The sequence below is a fragment of the Trichoplusia ni genome, chromosome 7 (assembly GCF_003590095.1).
Source record: "Trichoplusia ni isolate ovarian cell line Hi5 chromosome 7, tn1, whole genome shotgun sequence".
NCBI classification, from domain to species: Eukaryota; Metazoa; Arthropoda; class Insecta; order Lepidoptera; family Noctuidae; genus Trichoplusia; species Trichoplusia ni.
Genome location: NC_039484.1, coordinates 10,202,156 through 10,224,743, shown reverse-complemented (window position 1 = coordinate 10,224,743; position 22,588 = coordinate 10,202,156). Strand labels below are relative to the sequence as shown.

At 39.0% G+C, this 22,588-nt stretch overlaps 1 protein-coding gene across 7 annotated transcripts; it reads left to right on the top strand.

Moving 5' to 3' along the window:
* On the top strand, window positions 1-22,373 carry LOC113495776 (eukaryotic translation initiation factor 5). Of its 7 annotated transcripts, none has more exons than XM_026874706.1 (10): window positions 1-363; window positions 568-702; window positions 17,369-17,474; window positions 18,251-18,464; window positions 18,595-18,809; window positions 18,929-19,046; window positions 19,188-19,374; window positions 19,889-19,993; window positions 20,070-20,226; window positions 20,332-22,373. In XM_026874706.1, exons 5-10 carry the CDS (start codon window positions 18,653-18,655, stop codon window positions 20,994-20,996), a joined length of 1,389 nt encoding a protein of 462 aa, XP_026730507.1. In that variant the 5' UTR covers window positions 1-363; window positions 568-702; window positions 17,369-17,474; window positions 18,251-18,464; window positions 18,595-18,652; the 3' UTR covers window positions 20,997-22,373. The 7 variants fall into 7 exon arrangements, with proteins under 7 accessions (XP_026730507.1, XP_026730502.1, XP_026730500.1 ...); XM_026874701.1 differs by having other exon boundaries at window positions 3-363; window positions 18,269-18,464; window positions 19,188-19,386; XM_026874699.1 differs by having other exon boundaries at window positions 3-363; window positions 19,188-19,386.
* The last annotated feature ends 215 nt before the right edge of the window (window positions 22,374-22,588 follow it).

Below are 22,588 nucleotides of genomic sequence, written 5' to 3'. Positions count from 1 at the left end.
TTTTTCGCTTGTTTATTAGTATAATCAATTATAAAATTTTCTGTTACTACTTAGCGTTCAAAGAACTAGAAATGAAATATTTTTCCAGTGTAAAATCATACATTCTAAAATATGAGATAGTCGTTGTTTCAAGTTTAAAAAAAATGCTCGTTTCCGGTGTGAAGGCAGTTCGAGAAACATAAGAAAGTGTACAATTTTCATTTATTTTCTGTCGTCATATTTAGCCACGGAAACGTGTTGCGTTTGATGAAATCTCATTTATTTTATGTTCGTTCGTAGTCGATCGTGATCCTTGTTATATTACGCGTTGAAAGTGCACGGCGAGGGTGGAATACCGAGGTGCTTCGTCATAGACAGTGGAAGGTAGCTAGCGACGTAATATCGAATATCTTAGTCCATATTTACGTATAGTATAGTACTAGTAGGTATCGCGGACCGTGGTCACCACGTTTTCGCCAGCTGGTGCGTACATTGCTGTTGTAGAAATTGGTTAGAATAGTTTGAAATGTTGCGTTGGGATAGTGTGTGTGTATTTTTAGCTGATTGTGGTGTTACTGATTGCGGCAGGTAGTGCGCCCGGCGTGTGCGAGGCAGTTCATCTGAAGCCAGCTTCCTGGAAGCCAGTATCAACAATTGATCCCGTTCGTCAGCTCTCGTCCATTGGGGCGTTACCGTTTTATATGACTTTAGCAAGATATAAAGGTGAGTGATAGTGATTAACATGTAGCTTTAATCCGCGACACGGCCCGCGTGCATGTGGAAACTATTCGAGGATTTTCGATCACCCACAGGGCAACACACTTGCCATCAAGAATATTCTTAACTATGATTACAACTTGTGAAAGCAATTCTGATTATACTTTTATTGATTTCCACGATTATCTGCTTATAAATTAGAAATGTACTTGTGGCATAAAAAATATTTTAATCCTGAAAATAGTTTGTCATGCAAGATAGCTGAGAGAAACACTAGTGCTATTTACTGATTACATTTGTCTGAATTGCATTTATCCTCATGTACTTTACTGGATCAATACTTTCTTGTAAGATCAGTTCACCATTTATAGCTCTACTAATTTAAAAATCATACTTTAGCGGCAAGTGCAAATTAAAAAAAAAATATCCTAATAGTGTAACTATAAATTCAATAAAACCTTTACAAATATGAAACAGTTAAGGATAGAAATTTAATCAATATAATAATATATATGATTTTGATTACCATACTATCTTTAATGAATGTTACATTAGCTTATGAAATCTATTAAGTATAACTTATGCAAGTCATTATACGCTACCAAATACCAAACCACTTGTGTTATATTGTAGAGAATTGTATGAATGAGTAATGGTCTTTACTTCAGCAATGTTTAAATGTACAGCAGAAAGTCATGAGATATAGTAATGATTGTCATTAACATAGGGTTAATGATCACACCAATTATTTATTATTAACTGAGCTCTTATCTGCTTGATAATTAACCAAGCCAGTTGTAAACTCAACTAGTAACATTCTCTGTAACTGATTGTAGACTAAATTGATTTATTTTTGGAAATTATTATCTCCAAATATTATCAACATACTTTGGTTTAATTTAATAAACATAATTGATGTGCCGGTCACACACACATTGTGGAAACATTGTAAAATAACTTAAATTAATAATTTTTCATGGCAATTATTAACAAACAGTTGAGCATTAGGCCATTCCCCAATACAATTTAATGTTTGTTGTCCTCATATAATTTATTCTTGATAAGACTTCTGAGGGCGTATTTATGTTACTAAGTAATACTCATTAATTTTATGTCAATAACTCATAATAAGAATGAATAATGTTTTGCAAAATAATCTAATAGAAAGTGATAATTTAAATTTGTATGTTGTCTTATTTTCAAGCCTCGTACCAAGCCTTTAGAAATGCACACTCAAATTGAATATACAAAGACAGTCTTTCACTATTGAATCAATAATGTGTAGGAGTGTTGGTAAAATTCACTAAATTCATTCATCCACAATATTGGAATAGCCATCATCAGTATTCTGATTTCCTAGAACAATAATTTTATGTGACACATGCCTAAAATACAGAAGTTTCCCCAGCAGACAAGCTGAGACCCTCAATCACTGATAGTGGCATCATGTCTCAATGTTACCAATCCAGCTATTTTAATTGTTTGCTATTATCGGTATGTCATTACGAATGTCCCTTCAACACTGTCGGGAGGCTAAGTTGTCAATTGTTTGAACCCGTATACATTTTCCATTAATTTAAAGAATGAAAAACCGAAATTTTGGGACCAATTTACGCAGCACGCAAGTTCGTATCAGATCAGCGTATCTTCAGCCCCATGCTGTACATAGAACTTTTCGAAAAGGCGCTGCTCTATTCTGGATAACTCTTATTCATCTCCCACCAAAACGTCGGTAGAACATTGCTCCTAAAAGGCTGCTAGAACCTAAGGCTTCGTTTAAGCAAAAAGGTTTTCCCTAAAATCAATATTAATAACTTCGTAGGTTATCCTAATCACGTAAAGTCATAGACGCTTCCCTGTCTAGTTATTTTTCTGTTTATTAACTTTAAAATATGGGCTTCCTCCATAACATAATATTACACAATACATACACAAGTTGGTTAGTTTATTTTTACTTCGTCGAATCTTATTTAAGAAATACTGTTTCTAAGTGTATTTTCAATGATTTCCCAATAACCTGTGATCATTTAACCCCATACTGAATAACGATGCGCTGGAACAAAAGTCAAAGAAATGTTTTCAGAAGAAACCCTTCCGACGGAGTACTCTTGGACCTAGCCACTAAGTAATTCCTTTTCCGTTGCTTGCATACATTCCACTATTACACGTTATTTGAATCACGTCATAAAAGCTTAGACCCTGAATACACAATTCTCATGTAAATTCCTCGAAGCGTGATTTTCATGCAAATACAGGAGAGATTCACTGAGATCCAATGACGATTTACATCTGAGTACCTCTCGCTACAGAGCCTTTTAGATATGTTAATGCAGACGGCATTCTAAGCTGGACACAACGGATTTCGTTAAATGCTCAGTTGCCTGTAAACTTCAATATCATAACTTCAATAATAATTGTTATTAAATGAGGAAGTATATAAGAAAAATGATAAACCTGATAATTACAAAGCTTCAAATTGTTTAATCTGCGAAATTAAAATCGAATGTGCAGTAAAAACAACTCGTGTGAAACGCACTAAAGATTTATTGAGTAGCTAGTATTTAAAACACAATCTAAGCGCGGCTAACAAGCGCTCCACGGCTCCACGTGCCATCATGGCCGATGCACCCCCTCCCACCCCCACATCTCCCACGCGATCGATACACATTTTGCACAGAATTATATTGGGTTACATATATCATTACGGTTCGCGCTTCGAGTGTGCCTCGTCTGCTGGAAACACGATATTACGTCCTATAATAGACTGCGTGGGTTTTGAGTCTTCAAGCTTGATTGGAAAATGTGATAGGATATCCCTCGCTTTATAATATTTCTCCATTAAAAGTTTCTTGCTACTTTAATTCTGTTGGGAATTTGAGATTACAAAACTTTGCTCTGGGAATAAAACTCATTGCTATTGGAAAAATTCTACAAACAGACACGTACTTATAGAATAAACTACTTTTTTGTTATGAATAAAGAAACAAGAAATATTAGTGTCTGGAACACAGGTGTCCCTTTGTGCATTCACATTTAATTTCCCGCATGGCTGGCTTTTCACTTGACCTTATTGAGAATACAGGTAGCCTGAAACACGTAATTTAAATTGTAAGGGCAAAATGCTGGCTAAAATTTCGTCAAAGTAAAATGTAACACTAATATTAATTTGCCTTTGGATACGAACAGTCCTTCATCCCGCGTGTCTTTAAAGTGATTCAACTTAGTTTGAAGGTGCCAATTAATAGTGAAGACCTACTTTCGCATACAACTAGAAATTTTCAGTTGACCTCGAAGGGGTGTATACTGCATAAGGCTGCAATTAATTAGAAGTAGTTTCGTCATCACCGCGGCTGCAGCCAATCGGTGTAACAATCGAGCCTACTTTCAGTCGTTATCGCTCTTTTCAATTACTGCCATACAGTTCCGAGAGTGTATTGTTATTTACGTTATTTCTTTGTTTACTTACAAGTCTGCTCATGTAGCATGTTAGCATATCGATATACATATACTGGCTTTCAGCTTTATCATTTCACTATCCATGCGCTAAGTCGCTCACTTAGTGAAGTGCTTTATAATGCAATTTGTCAACGTTGATGTTATAATAACAGCACTTACTACTACATATTATCTCGACATCGTCCCGTGTTCACTTACCTACAGAATTATAATTACAAGTCAAGTCTTTTGTTAGATATGTTATTTGATTTATTCAATTTAGCGCTGTTCTACCCGCAGGCACATCAAAGGCTTTTGGTGGCTTAATTCACATGCACCAAAAGCGCAGAAGCCGCTCGTTGTTCAATGGAAATCAATATTACAATGAAGCGTAGCAATTTGTATTGTAAGAAATTCTGTTTTTCGTATTACTGGTTCTCATAATACCGAAGAAGTGTAGTATTTCCTGCATATTTCAACAAAAATACTGTAACTATGTTGAGACATAATGACGAAAATAAAATCCGCTTGGTAACCATGACATTTACACATATAGGCACAAAAGCCCAGAATAACAGATGGAGATCAAGAATATTCGAGTGTTACGTTACGGTTCTGACTAGATGTTTTCAGTTTATCATTTTACACGTTGCCACATGCCAGCCCTTACTTAAACTCGCTGCCTGTATAGCAAGCCGCTCACCACTCTCTTGAAGTAGGTACCCATGTAAGTAGAAGCCCGTGAATAGGGAAGCCGTTGACAAGGTCTGAATTCGTACGAATACAAGCGACAAGGTCGACCACACATCGCGAACCCTCAGTGTTTGCCTCGCTTGGCCTCTGAATTCGCACAAGAAACATTTACCTTTATTTTTTCTGCTGTTTATACAACCTTTCGTTGGGTGTGTGACGTAAAAGCGTGTAAGCTTTCCGCTATTGTCGACATGATTAACTACTGGATTAAGTATGTTATATAGATGAGCAAAAGTCTAATTTTATCGCTATGTCATGCAACTACTAGTTTAGCTAATGACGTCGTATTTTAACGGGAGCTATCTAGACTCTTCCAGAATTGTTTGTAACCGGTAATAACTAAAAACCACCCTACGTATTCGCCGCTGCCCGAACTACGTTCATATTCTCATTTAGTGATGACTCTGCACATATAGTTATATAACAGTTACGAGAACATTGTTAATGCGCGTAATAAGTTTAAAACAATATAACTTTTAGTTTACAGTATGAAATATAGTTCATTAAATGGCTTAAATTATAATAATATTGCTTTTGCCCTGTCCTGTTTGATTGATATGATCAAGTGACTTGTTCAAGTTTCAGCCACTCAGATTATTTGCGTTTAAGAGAGAATTGTCCTACTCGCGAAAGCATTTCCACTGCCGTCGCCGTTGTGCCATCTCCCAGAAACACATGATTTTCTCTTTGAAAGCCATAATTATGTAAGAAGTATTTCGCGCAGGTGACAGATTATATTAATCATCATCTATGACCACACATCTGACCCAGTGGCCCCTTTTGCTTACATTGTCATATGTTTCATATTCGTATTTTACACGTGTAAAGGTGTGGAGAACAGCCCCCACCTCAATCACGCTAAGCTTTTATCTGCCTCCCTCTTGGCCCAAGCGTTTTGCATATCTTACCCGTTTGCAGTAACCTACGAAGGCGATAATGTCTTAGACTAAATGAACAAGAACCCCCGACCCATCTACCTCCACCAGGCTTAATGTAGAAACCTTCACACATGGAGGCTGCTACATTGTTTGTAACACGCATCATGAATATATTCAGCGTGTGAAATATGATAAGTTTTTTATTTTAATCTACTTTTATTTAGGGAATTATGTCCGAGTACATGAGTTCCATCTCCTTTTAAATTGGTTCTACAGCCTACTAACTAAATCCATTTGTAGTGCTGACAGAATACTTCAAGTAACATATTATTTAACTATTTCATAGGAATACTAGAGCTATTCATAAAGAAACGTTATTAAGTAGCACATTTAAGGTTTTAACAATACTTATAATTGTCCCATTGCTTAGCACAGGCCTGGTCCCGTATAGGGAATTTACAGCAGAAAACGACTCGTTCCTTAGAACTCGAAAGATGATAGTTGAAAATATAGAATTAATCTGCTATTTTGCGAAAGTGGTGATCTAACAGTCATGTTCTAAGTTTCCTTTGTGCCTGAAACTAATAGCCCTCGTATGTGTTAACTCACGGCTTGTCTAAGTAGTGAATTTACAAAATATTAGTAAATTAAAGACACAACATGACGTGAAACACTCAAACAGGTTGTCAGTAGACCTCTGTTGTACAAAAAGTTGTTCTATTGGTTATGACATAACATGCAAATTATTAAATTAAATTTTGCACACAACTGACCATATTGAATCGTGAGTGAAATACATGAGCGTAAATATACCACTTTCCTTTTAATGGCACTTGTCTAGCGGATCCCTTAGCGAATGTTACGAGTGTTGCCGAAACGTGGTTATGTCACGCGGGGTCAACGGCCGCCTTTCACGTTTGTTACGCGATGTCGGCTCTCGGTCTACTGGGATACGGCATAACGATCCGTAGCCTTTGTGGGATGGTTTCTACTGACCTTTGTTAGTTAAACATGAACGTATTGTTCTAAGTAATTATTTTTTTGCGGCCAAACTTAGGTTTCACAAAAATACGATTAGGAAATTAGAAAAGCGTGTTCTTGTGTCGTCCAACGAATGTTTGCGTAGACCGAAAGGCCAAAATTCAATGTACAGCTAGCTGTACTAAATTGCCATTTGCCACACGTAATACTTACTAACTATTGCATCTCGTTGTTGCCTCATTTATTACGAGATATACTACACTACTATGTTTACTATATTTGGAATATATTTTAGAATGTTACTACTAAAATTTGGTGTTTGAGAAACGTTAATCAATGCTTGTTTAGTCATGCTTATAATTTATCGTTGTAATTCGCTCTAGAAATCTAGATAAGAACCAGTTACAAGTCGATTGTAAAAATGTCGTCACATATATCATTTTGGTAACGATCTCGATGCGCCATTGAGTTCTTTTATTTAGTCCAATAGCCATTGTGGTTCTTTTGAGGAATGACGTTTTCGCTGATTTCGATAACCAACTGTTATCCACGTTTTATTTCTGTACCCCGATAGGATGTGTTTTAACCATGGTTTATGCTTCAAATAGCGACACGACTTCAGTTGACATTCTACATATTGTGTATGTATAACAAGTTTTCAATTAGCAGTCAGCCAGTGAACAATTAAATAGGTATCGTATGTTCATTGCATCCGTCTTGTGACACCCGGAACTCTTGACACTGATATTGCTTAAAACGGAAGCGACCTTCCCTCTTGTGGTCCGCCAACGATGTACCAGACTGACCAAGATTCATCTGGTGGGAGAGACCAGTATCATAGTAAAGGGAACGTAATTGCTCCGAGACAATACACAACTTCGATACAGGCTTGTGAGGACTGTTTTGCTGCATAAAAATAATGAAAAATATTATATTTCTTCTTTTTCTTTCAAAAACGACTCCCGCTCTTATGATTTTAATCCTTGTGTCGCGGGGGGTTTCACAAACATACAATTCACTTGCACAAAGACACCCAATTTTCTAATACCTTCATCCAATATATGGTATACGGTACACGGTTGCTAAAACAAAAACAACGTAATTTAGGCAAATATGAACGAGTTTTGTAGTATTATTTAACTGCTGCCCGTAAACGGAAAACGTACGTATTCATTACATAAATGATGTATGTGTATTATGAATTGTGGACATAAGATCGTCGTGTGCTCGCGTTTGAATCGTTGCGCGCGGACATGGTAATGCAAACAAACGCACATCCTGTGGTAAACAAAGCGACTGCCTGCTTGAATAGCTAGTGTTTTCACCGGTTCGTGATATTGATAAGCGATGCATGGCTATCAAGGGGGAACGCTGTTTATTTTAGCTGTTTACTGCATTCGATACAAGTGTTACTATCGTTCTATTGAAATTATGATTTTGACTTGCAATATGAAGTCATAGTTTTTGTACAATTTATCTCTAGAGTTAGTGATTTTTAAATTTACTTAACAGTAAATAACTCTGATAGATCATTAGCAGCATTGTTTACAATGACGACATAAATCCTGACTATGGTTCGGGTCGGTTTGCTAGTTCGTTGGCCCGAGATCGCGCAACTATTCTGCGTAGTAGTGCTCAGACGGCGGTCACTGTGTTGCCAATGCGGCTTATCGTTAAATCTAAGATGCGGTCATAGACAATCGATGCTTTTTCGAAGAATATGTCAAACCTGGGAATTGCAAAAGGCACGAAAGTAAAACAGGATGCTCTTCTGTTTAATAAAGAAGGATAGACTTGTGGCACTCAACAATCCACAAATTCATAGTATGGGCCACAGGAATTGAGTATTGATCAAGTGGGAAGTTGTATTATGATAGCCTGCTTATGGCGGCTATTAATGTTATCTATGTTAACAATAAAACAAAGCAACATATAACATCCAAAATTTCAATGGTCATACAGAAATATGTCTACTGCTATGCAAAAAAATTTACATGCCAGACGGACTACAATTATTTGTTAGGTATAGGAAAGTTACTAAATCCTGAGGCCAACTTTATTCGTGCTCTCATGTGTCACGAGACAATTAAATTATCAAATCGTGACACAAGGCACAGGACAATCTGATCAAGGCGTTAATTGAGTCTTGACTTGTTCAATCTACGAGAGTGAAAGTTACTAAGTGTACAATGTTGTTACTCAGTGCGTAACATGAGAAGGGTCGTGTGTTCTATCTCCCATTACCTTTAACAAAATAAGGTAAACCTAACAATAGTGAAGACCCAACCTTTTGTTTGATTCGAAATTTTTGTCCCGTCCAGACTTCACGCTCTACATCATGACTATCGTTATGCTCAACAAAATCTATTGTCGCTCCAAATTATACGTAATGATATGATGCTGTATACCAGCCAGAGGGAGAAACATAACCTAATCCCTATTTAGGTTATAGCGTGAAGATACTATTTTGAAAATGTATGAATTTTATTGAAAGGCTCGTGTTTTGTGCTTAGTAAAGTTATTCTCGCCACCTCGTGACAGTAGTTGCTTATATTTGTAGGACATGTTGATCAATGATGTGATTTCTTAGAATTCTTCGTTGCCCAGTAACAATGTACGCAATTCTTTTATCTTATCTAAACTATGTGATACTTGCTTACGTAACGTCTGCTAAACATTTGGGTAAGCAGTGACGTGCAGCCACCAGTGTGAGACGCGTAGGCGTTACATTAGGCTTTATCTACGTCACACGAGACGGCTGCCTGCTATTTACCCTAGGATCATTAAGATTTATGAAATCGAGAAACTCACTGATATCCGTTCCCGAACTTTCATCTAAAGCCTCCAAGTTATCGTCGACTCTACAATCGCTGCTAAAACAATGAAGTTGTTCTGTGAATTTGGTGTATCTTTGCACAAGTTTGTTTCTATATTATTAAATTATACTTATTAAATATAGTTGTTTGTCTATACTAAAATAATTAGATGTTCTTCGCGGTGGTCATGGTACCTATAAATAAACACATTTAGATTTGCTCTCGTATAGGTGAATTGTAATCCTTTTTCGGTATTTATAATTTAAAGCAACACAACACGTCATTCCTAATTTTTCTCACTCAAAAACTCATTAGTGTTCTAAAAGCCTAGTCCTTTTTTTAGCTATAAGTAAGAAGCACCCTCATTCCCCAGTTCATATTATCACAAAATAAAGTTGACTTGTCGCTTGTATTCAATTAGCAGTTCTTTCCCTCCCCATTCGGTTATCAGATTGCCTCGCTGAAATACTGCGTAAAAAGATTGCTATTGAGGGACTCTTCAGTCAAAGAGTCGAGTGGGGAAAACAAATCAGTGGAACAAAAGCTTTTCCATTCATACTCGTTATTATACTTTTCTACAGAACTTAGGTCACCATGGTCGCGGCGCTAAATTAAATAAATCAAAGTCTGAGACTTGAAATAAAGTTAGAAAATACAAAAATTAGGAAATGAAATGTACAAAATGTTAGCTCAGAATTAGTGATTAAATTGCAAACTCACTCGATTTTACACACGTAATAATAACTTGTAATGCTTGTTAGTTCAGTTTCGTACATTTCATTATACAAGTTGTCGCAAATTACTCAAGATTCTTTCATATTATTCTCAAGGCATAATGTTCTTGACAGGAACGTCGAGAACATTGACCCGGCTTCAGGATAATTTCCTCCCTTCTTTTCCAATTTAATTTCCTTTTTTTATAACGCCGAGCATTTGCCTCGCGGATTAATGAAGTTCTGCATCCCTTTTATTTTACAGTGAATTTTATTTTTGGTCCCGCACATCAATATTACATATTAACAACTTAAGATTTGGCTGTGAGGCTATTACAAGAACACAAGTAGTAGTTCAACTAGGAGCGTAACTGACGTTAGTTTCTTATCGCACACGGAATTTGTTGAATAAATTTTATCAAAAAGGAAAATTAGAATCATCAAATTTTCTTTGTCTCAATATAATATTTGTTTCAAGTCGCTGTAAAATGGTAAAAGGTCCATTACTGCCTATTCTGTCATTAGTTGATTCAATATTTTTTAGATATAAAAGCTTGATGTCAATATTGCAGGGGTGGTATTTTTTAAACTACTTTAAACTAGAGAGAAGTCGGGCGGCTGGGCTCATAATCGATAGCGTAGCGCAGCGCATGCGTTTCGCCTCCTCCGTCCTCCCCTGCCGCCGCCGCTGCCGGCACCGCGCGGTCCCGGGCCTAGCGCGTCCTGCGAAGCCATTGGCACACAGCCTGCTTCACGAGATTCATTTCATACATGCGCAATAACGAACGTATGCACGTGCCACCTCCATGCACTTACCACATGTTACCGTATGAGTATCTGCTAACTCATGATGCTACCGTGATTTTACTATGTATCTACTATTTTAGACAAATACTTTGACATTTACTTAACTCAAAATAAATTACCCACATACATGAACTATTCTAATTAGTAAACTCTTGCTAAACGAAGATTATACATATTATTTTAAAGCTGGATTAAAAACATTATTTTAATAGCAGACAACTCTAGCTACATGTTTTAACTTATACAATAATATAGCATATATTATTGTGGTTTCCAGAGGCTTACGTCGGTTGTGGTTTTCAGAACCAATGCTGGCAAGAACACTGTATACGATACGTACAACATAGGTATTGTCCAGCCATTACTTTGGAAATAACATGTAAATCTGTTAAAATATAATTTACAGCAGTAGAGGTCGTTTAGTGGGTGCACCTATGGCATGTTAATGTCATATATCTGGAGTCGTTCACGCCTGACGAATGGATTCAACCTTGACTCCTGTCACTATACTAACCAAACATTCTGCTCGTGCCTAACACACCACACGAACGAATTAGCTGAACATGTGCAAACTAAACTCTTTTCAAACGCACCACTAAACACCTTTTTACACGCAGTCTTCTTGAAAATATAAGAAAGTTATTTTAAAATGTTATTAGATCAAGGTTTGGTTGTAAGCCTACAAAGACTTGGTCACTGAAGGCGAAGAAAAAATCTGAATGTAATTGCCAACATGAACACAAAGTGGAGTACACTATATTTAAGCTCTGCATACACTTTTCCTTTATTCATGCGAAGAATTCCTCTTTCGTAGCTCATATATTTTGGAACGTGTCATTTTCTAAATTGGTTTCATAGCTGCAGTCCTCGAACGCAAAATTACAGGGCTGCAATGAATTACAAATCCAATATAAACTTTTGTTTTAATATATCCAAATGGATTCGAACGTTTACCCTTCGTGATTTGTCGCCTATTATACTGAAGTCTACTGTCTCGAAAATTTCCCCATCTTGTTGAAAAGTTATTTGTTTTATACAAATGGTAGCAAGTTGTGACGTCACGGTGTTAATGATTCAGCGCTATTCTTGTAAATATGTAGTTTGTGCTCGTTAAAGTATGTTGGACACGGAGACGTCTGCGACTGATTTTACTGGTAGTTTGGTTCGCTGCTTACGGTCACGTGATTTAAAGCCCTTGCTTGTACCGATGAGAGCTTCAGATCACATTAGCTAGCTCTAACGTCCGTTATTTAGGCCGTAGCAATTGAAATGTTTGGCATATTAGGAAACAAAAAATATGCTAACACTCCTTTTTTATCGTACCTTTCTTTTTCTACAAGTTGCGTGAAGGTGACAGCAGAAGTAGACAGATAACTGTCTTTTTTTACAAAAGATAATGATTTGCTTCTGACGCAGATTGCCTTAAAAACAATTTGAGGTAAACATTTGCTTTGTTTAAATTCAGTAGCCTTAGATAAGAGTTTTGATATTAAGTAACTCTGATATTAATTTCATAACTTTATTCATTGATAAGCAAAACACGTGAACATTTTGTGATATGATGGAAGCTTTTACTGAATGAAATTTATTCATTGTTGTATAAGTACGTGTTTATTCGACTATAGTACAGAATTGATAACAATTTGGTTGATTTTTAAATCAGCAGTAGCCAAGCTTTGTTCATCCTCTCGCTAGAAATATTCCTATTGTGTCAAAGGCAATCAGCCGTATTGTAGCAAGTTTACAATTTCCTTTACCCAACGACTAATACACCAAACCTCTCCTATTTATAGCTTCCTTCTCGATCAAAGCCGATGTAGTGTGCAAATAGGCGTAAATAGCCTATTTGTGAGGCAATCCGTAGTCGAAGGAACCGTGGGTCTTGTTATAAGAGTTTTATGTGTCGACAAATCGCTCTTACTGTATTAAAATCTTGTTAATATAGACCACCCCTTGTTTCAGTAAGAAAAAGTTATTTTAATTTATTATGTGTCCGTCAAAATTTACTGTTACTACTGTTTCAGTCTTTTTATTAAATGGACAAAAATTGTCAACTAAACGTTTCACCCAAAAAAATTGACACAGACATGACATAGATAGGACGATCAAACATAACATGCAATAAATAGCTTGTGAAAGGGTGAAATGTGTTGGGAGCTCCGTCGCTCACACCGCGGTGCGTCGCCGGTCGTTATCGCTGGTCGCCGCCTATTTACCTCCGTCCCTCAAGCCCTCGGCCCTCCCTGTCCACGGCTGCGGTCACGACGCTTCATTTATGGATCTTTGCTGTGACTCCCAAGCTTTATAGCCTCATTACAGAACATTGAGAGGGTACAACTTTCTTGCTCATTTATACTCCCCTTTGATATCAACCTTATATGGATAATCTTTACCGACGTCTATTTGCAATTTATTTACTCACTCGTGTGTCATATGCAATTTATATAAATCTGTCGTAGAGTTACGACACGAAATTGTTATTGCGTGCGGTAACGAACTCAATGATCATGCTTGGTGTATTTTTAGTAAAATCCTTAAGCGTGAATATACTAAAAGAAGAAAGACGAATAATTTCTAGACGATTGTTGTTATTTTTCATTCTACGTGTCATGCAATACATATTGCAAAAGAATGTAGCTTTGTATCACAGTCATCAGATATGCCGGACGCTAGAATATAGTTATATCGGTGTAAAACCTCTATACATTAGCATTTATACATTTGATTGAGTATCTAACGCATCGGTTGCCATGAGATATCGATCTGTTTGCCAGACAGATAGTAGTTATGTTTATTATAGCGCGTAACATCAATATGTGTTGACGGGGTGGTATCGCGGCATCGGGGGGTTGCTCGCTACAGCCGGATGCTGCATACACTAACTAGATTTGCAGACACCGGTGCCGGTGCCGGGGAACACGCCGGTGATTGGGGCGCAATCTCATATTCAACACTAACAATCACCATCTAAACATAAGCATGGTACGAGATAGGCGGACTAGTGGTTCACCGAACATAGTCACTAAAATAGTAATGCTTCGTAAAGCAAGTCTTGAATAATATTAAGTGACGCATTCGAAGTAACACTACGTTTCTGCAGCTCCTTCGTCATTGGTAGCTGTAAAGATCGGGTTGCAGCTTCGTAAGTATCGTGTTGCAACATTGAATCCAACCTGCACTTGACACCGACGTGGTACAAGCGATAGGAACTTTACTGTAAAATGCAGTTTCCTCAGGAGGATATCATGATATTTTCAAATTGGTGTAAAGGTAACTCGAAAGTTTTATGATTTTAACAACTGGACTGGTGTTTTGTCTAATAACACTGATTGGGCTATTCGAACACAAATGCAAGTAGAAAGATGCCTTCCTGTCATTAAGTGATGTCCTTAAGATAGTCCCTGAAGAGTATTCAAAAGTGTCGCCAATCCCCCGCACCTTCCATCAGTCAATGAATGCCGGTGGATCACGGTCGTCCAAACAACATTGTCTCGTGTTTTGAATACCTCCTGTACTATGCTATCCGGTCACTGTCTGCAGTGTCCGTTCACTGTGCGAATTCCCCTCGCATGTGATGCATGTCATGCATACTACTCGCTTCCTGTTATTGTAGTAATTCGACTTACATACACATTGTAAGACGAGACTGATTGATCGGTGTAAACATACATCGAGTAGAAGTTAGTTTAATCACTACTCACTTATGAATGTGTCGCGGTCTTCTGTCGGCTCGATTACATTCATCGATCGCTTCATCATTATAATCTTGACGGATGTTGCCTATCGGCGTCACTATCATCTCAGACCTGTTACTGAACGTATGAATAGGGAATCTTCGAGATAAGACGATAATTGTTTAGCTAACAAGGTACCCATGTCCGACTAGTGATACACGTTATCAGTCATTTTTTTTCTGCTGTTCTCCAGCAATCATTACCATAGAGTTTTAAGTCTAGAAAAAAAAGAAAGAACTCTTAGCTCACTGCTATAAAAATAACCTAGAAGTGCTGTTGCGAAATCTTAAGACGCGAGGTGAGCACGAATTTGACATTTTGTTGCCGTATAGGTTCATAAATAATGTTTTGTATTGTTGTGGAAACTTTATTGTTGTACATCAACTACTACTGACGGGGCTATTTTTTATAATATTGTCTAGTTATGTTGAGTGAAAAATAAATGTTATTAGCATATATATTCGGATTATTATCCACTTATCCCACAATCCTGTTTTTTTTTTGTTCGATGAAATATAATTTACTGGCGTCCCATTCGGAGTTCCATAAAGAATGGCCCGTCTGAAGTAACGCTCGAGTGTGGCGCATTGCGGGCCCGACTCGGCGCTACTGGAGGAGAGCCGCACTTAACCGACCACCTACTGCAGCATGACTAGCTAAAATATGACATACGAATCGTTTTTAATTCTACACTCGTAGATTCATTCCTTTACTGAAGTAAGTTATAGGACAGGTATTAGTAGGTAACTTACAAAAGCCTATAAGTAAGCTGTTTTAGCCACTTCGGCCTTAATTAATTGTTACTTATATCGACCGCTGGCGCTACTCGTTCTTGCTCTAATAAGTAATTAATCGTTTTGGGTCTAAAAACAAAGCTGGTCTTTCTTTCAATTGGCCTTTATTTCCTATCGGTCTTTAAATTTCGTTATTCGTTATGAAAATAATACCGGATGGTAAAAGAATGTGCATATTTCGTTTTATGCATTACGGTTGAATCTACCGAATGAACACTGGCAGTTAATACAAAATATGTTGATGATTAGACAAAGGTTTTAGATAAATAAAAACTTGAAGATAACATTGGCAGTGTAAAAATTCAATATCAAAGCGCTTATCACATTGTAGCAATAAAGTGGCCACATCCGAAACCACATTAAACACACAACATGATGGTAGGAGCGAGCAACCGTGTCGAATCGAGAATGATTGGCGAGCGATTGCCGTGACCGCACACAATCGTATTCAATTTAATAACATTCTGTAAGCGCGTCCATTTCTCCAGCACACTACGTCTCGCCGCGATGTCGCGCAACTTCAAAACCGATGTACACAACAATACCCGAAATATAAGTTAAATCTTTGCCTAGCTCCATGCGTGTGTGCGTGCCGCGAACGTTTCCACCAATGGCTATGGTTCTTTACAAGGACGCTGTGAAGTTATATGTTCGTGTGCGTGTGTGCATATTGTTATGAATTTGCGACGTATCAACATTGCAGTTATAATAGGATCACCTTGTACCTTTCGCTTGACGCGGTCCACGCCGTGGTATGGAGATAGCTCATGATAATGTGAGTCTTTATCTATCGTCTGACGTGTCTTGTTATTTTTTCTATTTTATGTATAGCTTGGGTAATCACAAGTGTCAACGTTTGCTTAGTTAATGTCATTAATCTTAATGTAATGTTTGATAAATCGACCGGTTTGCTTGATTTAATGCAATGGGATGCTGTTATCTATGCCGTCAAGATGCAACTGCGATGGCTATGTATTTAACAACGACAACGTGATGACAGACCGTCCTGTTGCCTCGTATTATTGTTAGTGATAAACTGGAACATTGTGATATCGAATTTATTTATTAACTCTAATTTTACTATTATTAAGTTGTCCCGTTGATATTCATTATTTGTTTTTAGTCAGCTACGGCATATTTGGAAACTTCATAGCTAAACTTATAACTAACGTAGATATATGTGCTCCGTCATAAAAAGGGAGTAAGTTGGTAGAGCTTCAGTAAGTCCTGTTTCAAAATAATACAAAGAAGTTTCCGAGCTCTCGGGTTCGCCGTTCCTAATACGATGAACCTATAATGAAGGTAGCAGATGTCCTATTGTGTACCCGTTTCGATCGGTGCACGTAATTTTATTCCCATTTCACTCAGTGTTTCACGGCTCGATTTGGCAATAAATTTACGTCGCGTATCTTAAACATAAAAAAAGGATTTTATAGCTCCGAGAGTGATGCAACGCTTGTATTTTTCCTATACGGCTCTAATTCAGTTCGCAGGATGTCTAAGAGCGCACGTACATTTGCTACGTGAATGTTAAATGTTTTGGTCGGGTAAATACATATCTGCTCTAGTTCAAGCCATATGCATCCTCAAATATTCATTGAACACATTCATTTTTCACTTCCTTATCCGGCTCTAGTAGAGCTATCTCATAGTATGATGTTAAGTGGCTACTGTGACCAGCGGTGGGTCGCAGCTCAGTTTACTTAGCGAACATTGTCTAACGTCAATCAATATTAACGTAGTTGTTATATTGTATTGCAGAGACATCAGTACAGTGCGAGGAGAGTAGTCGGTGTGTCGCGACCAGGAGACCGGCCCGCAGCCGTCGAGCGTGCATGACGCATACACCTAGATATACTGCCCGCAGGTATGCATTGGGAACAACACCAGCTAGATATTAATGCGTGCGTCCTATAACTGCGCGTATCAAGCCTGATTACTGAAACCTATCTTATTCTTTTAAGCCAGTATCAGTACTAGAAAATTCGATTAACATTGCTAGATATAATTATCCCGAAAAGCGTCATATGGTGGTATGGTATCATATTATTGTTTTAAATATATAAATTAAAAACTTATCTTTCATATTCTATGAAGATAGTACGTTTTGTGGTAAATAGTAAACATTTACCTCAGCCGCAAGTTAGTACGCAATTAACCGTCGCTAAGTACCTTCGGATTAATTTGAAACTAAAGCCATGTTCTCCGCAAATACAATTCTTCAAGGTTCAAAAGCGAAGATCGTTTTGAAAAATAACTTCGAATTACGTGGTTCATCGTAATATAATTCACTTTAATTCCAACTTATTGTGAACTTATCGAGAATAAGATTTAAATTTTATTGATTCGTAATTACGTTTTCATTACAAGTTAATTTGCGATAATTTAGATTTAATTATGTATAATAAATAGTCTTTGCAAACCGTGGGAGAGGTAAGACAGTAAAATTTTAGACTACCATTATGTGTCAATTAAATTTGTTATAACATTCGGTACTCTACCAAGACAATTGTTTAATTGAATGATTCAAAGTAATTTCCGTTAAAATGAGCATTGGTAGTGTACTTAATAACAAATAATTTGGACACGAACGCGTTATAGTAGATGTAAGCCGTCAGGGTGTGACAACTGCTCTGTTTGCAGACCATCAAAATTTTGCAGTAACAGGCACCGGAAGCTGCTGCCGTTGCGGCAGACGTGACTGGCGCGCCGCGCGGGAGCGCCGGCCCGGCCGCATGCCGCCCCGCTGACACCGCTCGCACTCACCCGCACCGCCGCCGCACTCTGCTAGACACGCACACACCACACACACACAACACACACACTGACACACAGGACCGCTACATTATTTAACCTGGTGAGTTATACTTACTACTTCATTGTATAGTGGTTGTCAAACAGCCAACCAGACAAAATCAGGATGTTGCGAAATTGGACAAAGTATAGCAAAAAATCCTTCATCTAACAAGCAAATTCGTGAATTCCAGACGTAAACGCGCAGCCTAGTGTTTCGTAGCGAGCGCCAGAACAGAACCGCCCTTCGCCATGGGGTCGGTCAACGTGAACCGGAACGTGGCGGACGCGTTCTACCGCTACAAGATGCCGCGCATCTGCGCGAAGGTCGAGGGCAAGGGCAACGGCATTAAGACTGTCATCGTCAACATGCCTGAGGTCGCCAAGGCGCTCGGCAGACCCGCCACTTGTGAGTCCACAAAATGATTAAGTTATCCCATTTTATCACTAAACTTAAGCCCAAAAATAAAATTTACCTACTTAATGCAAGAGACAAAAATTGACCTATAATTCGCTTCCTGATTTCAGATCCTACTAAGTACTTTGGTTGCGAGCTGGGAGCTCAGACACAGTTTGATTTTAAGAACGAGCGGTTCATCGTGAATGGAAGCCATGACTCGGCTAAACTGCAGGATTTGTTAGACGGGTAAAACATGCATTCAAATAATCAAGATAATTCCATTTATCTCCATAGAAATATGGAAAAAGCGGTTCCGTAAACATTAAAAAATAGGGTTGTTGTTGTTGTTTGGTCGCATAAGTTTTATGTGAATTTGTTGTGTGTCAGGTTCATCCGCAAGTTCGTGTTGTGCCCGGAGTGCGACAACCCGGAGACGGAGCTCATCGTGTCGACGAAGCGCAACACGATCTCGCAGGGCTGCAAGGCGTGCGGCTATCACGGCCAGTTGGACTTCAACCACAAGCTCAACACCTTCATCCTCAAGAACCCGCCCGCACTCGACCCCAGCCTCCAGGTATACACGCAGGTATACCGTCGCACTACATTACTACCATTACTATAACTACATACCATCATGTTCTAAACTCTGGATTGGTTCTTAATGCTCCCCGAATACCAAACGCCCGGCATGGAGATGGAAGAACCAACAAGTTTAAATGTTATGATATAAACATAACTTTATGGAAAGTAAAGGATCCTGTTAGATACTCAACTGTAAAATATCAGGTCGCCATTCAACAGTTAACAATGTCATATACAGACATTACTGACACAAACATTTAACAAACTCATGTCACTGGCTTTGTGCTAATACCTTGAGTGTTGTTTCTGTATGCTCACTTCGCTTTATGTATTATTTATTGACTGTGCATGCACTTTATCGGTTCAGTAAGTATAAGTCTAATTCCTAAACAATTATTTTTAAATGTGTATTTCGATATTTAGAGCTATTATGGATTGATAAGGCACTTTTGTATGTTTTTTATTTGAAATAAGTGTTTAGTGTGAGGGCCGCTTGTTATGTGCAGGGCTCATCGCTGACGGAGGGCGGGCGCGGCAAGCGCTCCAAGCGGTCCGGGCCCGGCGCCGCCGCGCCCAACGGGAACCACGACGCGCATGATGACGCCAAGCCGGTACGTGTACACACTACTCACTGTCGCGGGGACACCGCCCCCGACACCCAGTCACTATTGTGTACCTTGCTTCCAGGAGGGCGAGGCGCCTGTCACTCCCACCACTCCTAATCCCAAGGCCAGCAAGAAGGAGAAGGAAAAGGAGAAAGAAAAGGATAAGGCGGCCGATGACGACGACGATGGTACCTGGACTGTGGATGTCAGTGAGGCTGCGGTGCGCGCGCGCATGCAAGGTTGGTTATAGACTTCTGTAATTTTCACTGGTTTTCTTTGTTAAAAATTATAGAAATGCTTTTGGTGTAGATACATAAAATTTCAATAAGTATTATATTTTGTAGATCTCACCGAGGGCGCCAAGAGCATGACCGTGTCCGAGGACAGCGAGAAGAACGAAAAGCAGCGCATGGACCTGTTCTACGCGTACCTGAAGCAGCGCGCCGCCGGCGGGGACGTGGACTCGCCCAAGGCCATCAACGAGATCCTGCACGAGGCCGAGCGCCTCGAGGTCAAGTCCAAGGCGCCGCTCGTCATGCTGGAGGTGCTGGTGCGGCCGCCCAGCATCGCCGCCGACCTGCGCCGCCACCGCGCGCTGCTGCTGCGCTGCACGCGGGCCGACTCCCGCGCCCAGCGCGCCGTCCTGCACGCGCTCACCGCCATGTGCGCGCTGCACGCGCCGCTGCTGCCCAAGGTGCCCGGCGTGCTCAAGCTGCTGTACGACGAGGACATCGTGGAGGAGCGCGCCATCCTGGAGTGGGCCGCCAAGCCCAGCCGCAAGTACGCCAGCAAGGAGCTGGTGGCCGACGTGCGCCGCCGCGCCGCGCCCTTCCTGGAGTGGCTGCAGCACGCCGAGGAGGACTCCAGCGACGACGACGACGAGCACGACATCGAGATCGAGTACGACGACCGCGCCGCCGCCGCGCCCATCAAGGCCGTGGCCGCGCCCAAGGCCAAGCCCAAGCCGCAGGACGACGACGACCTCGACGTCGACATCGACGCCATCTAGGCGCCTCGCCCCCGCCCGCACCCCCCACTATATACTTTCACTCGTACCTCTCCTCCTTTTTTATATTCGGCTGTAATTTATTAGAAGGACACGGACTTATACTTGTCCGAGTAGAACGCAATGCATTTATTGGGATTACTGCCTATCCACCTTCCGTTGGATTCTTATTTATTAGAAAAAATCGTGTCTCGAATTTACATCAATCTTTTTGAAATTCTTAACCAGTAGTGAAAGAATATAAATCGTCATCTCGTTGCGAAACACTGGCTCGGGACCCGCTGACATTTAATATGTAGTTCACCCTATCTAAAGTACCCTTCCAAAGTAATTAGAATAGGTATAGATGAATCCTTTTGTCCCTTACGGGAGGTGTAAAGTTGTTTCACTCCACTAGATGTAATCCAAATTATTCAAAATAATGTAGAAACACCGTTCGTTTAGTTAGCTATATGTATTGAAAATAAACGTGTTGTGTATTAAGCCTGTGTGTATTTACCATCTACTATCATGAGAAAATTGATAAATCTAGAAATTTACATCTTAAATATAGCACTGCGCTGGTTTCGCGGTGTTGGTACAGATGAGTTTAAGGCATAACTTAATTCTATCAAAATAATATATTACTTACGTATTTGGAGTTATGGCACTAGGATTTGAGTGTTAAGTTATGATTACTCTGTGGAGGTGAAGAAACAAATCGTATAATTATAATATTTATAGTAAGGTTTAAATGAACGGTGATTCTGAAATCACTATATTCAAAGCTTATAACTAGGGTGACTGTTTATAGGAAACTATATTTTTTTCTTTTTTCCATCACTATATGTTCCTATATATAGAATGTTTTTTTTATATTGTTTTAATCAATTTTTTCCGATATATATTTTGGGACGCAGTTTTATATACATTGGTGTAACACCGCGCGGTACTGACGAGGAGCGACCGCAGGCCTGAACATGGCCCCACACCTTACCGTGTCGCTCCTCAGCTCGCTAGATACGAATAGTCACAAAACTAAGATGTGTTATGTATGTACCAACAATATGAACGATGCCAAGTCGTTGCACTGTTACTAAGGCAATATGAGTTTGTACGATGTTTAAATGTAATAGAAATTGATTGATTTTAGTATTACAATTATAAAATCGGCAAATGTTGGGCTGAGTAACTGGCGATGAAATAGCGACAGCTACAGTGTATAGAGCGGTAACTCGGCCCGCGTACTTTTATATGTGTATGTAATTTAGGTTAGTTTATTTGTGATGAGGCCCACTACACGCGCGCGCAGTTCTCATGTAATATATAGGGATACGATCGGCCGCCTCGCGACTGCGACAGACGAGCAATGTTTCCTCTTACTATTAACTATTATTAAAATAGAATATTTTGAAAGAAATTGCCATCTGACAATTTTATTAGATTGTTTTGTATTCAATACATTTTGGATTCTGATTTTGTTGTTTTATTTATCAGTTCTTTTGCACTTCCTAAACACACTAACGACACGATGATTGATTTTAAAAACTATATTTTTAATTTCAAATTAAATCCCTTAGTAGGATTTAGACTCCCTTAATACACACTACACACCT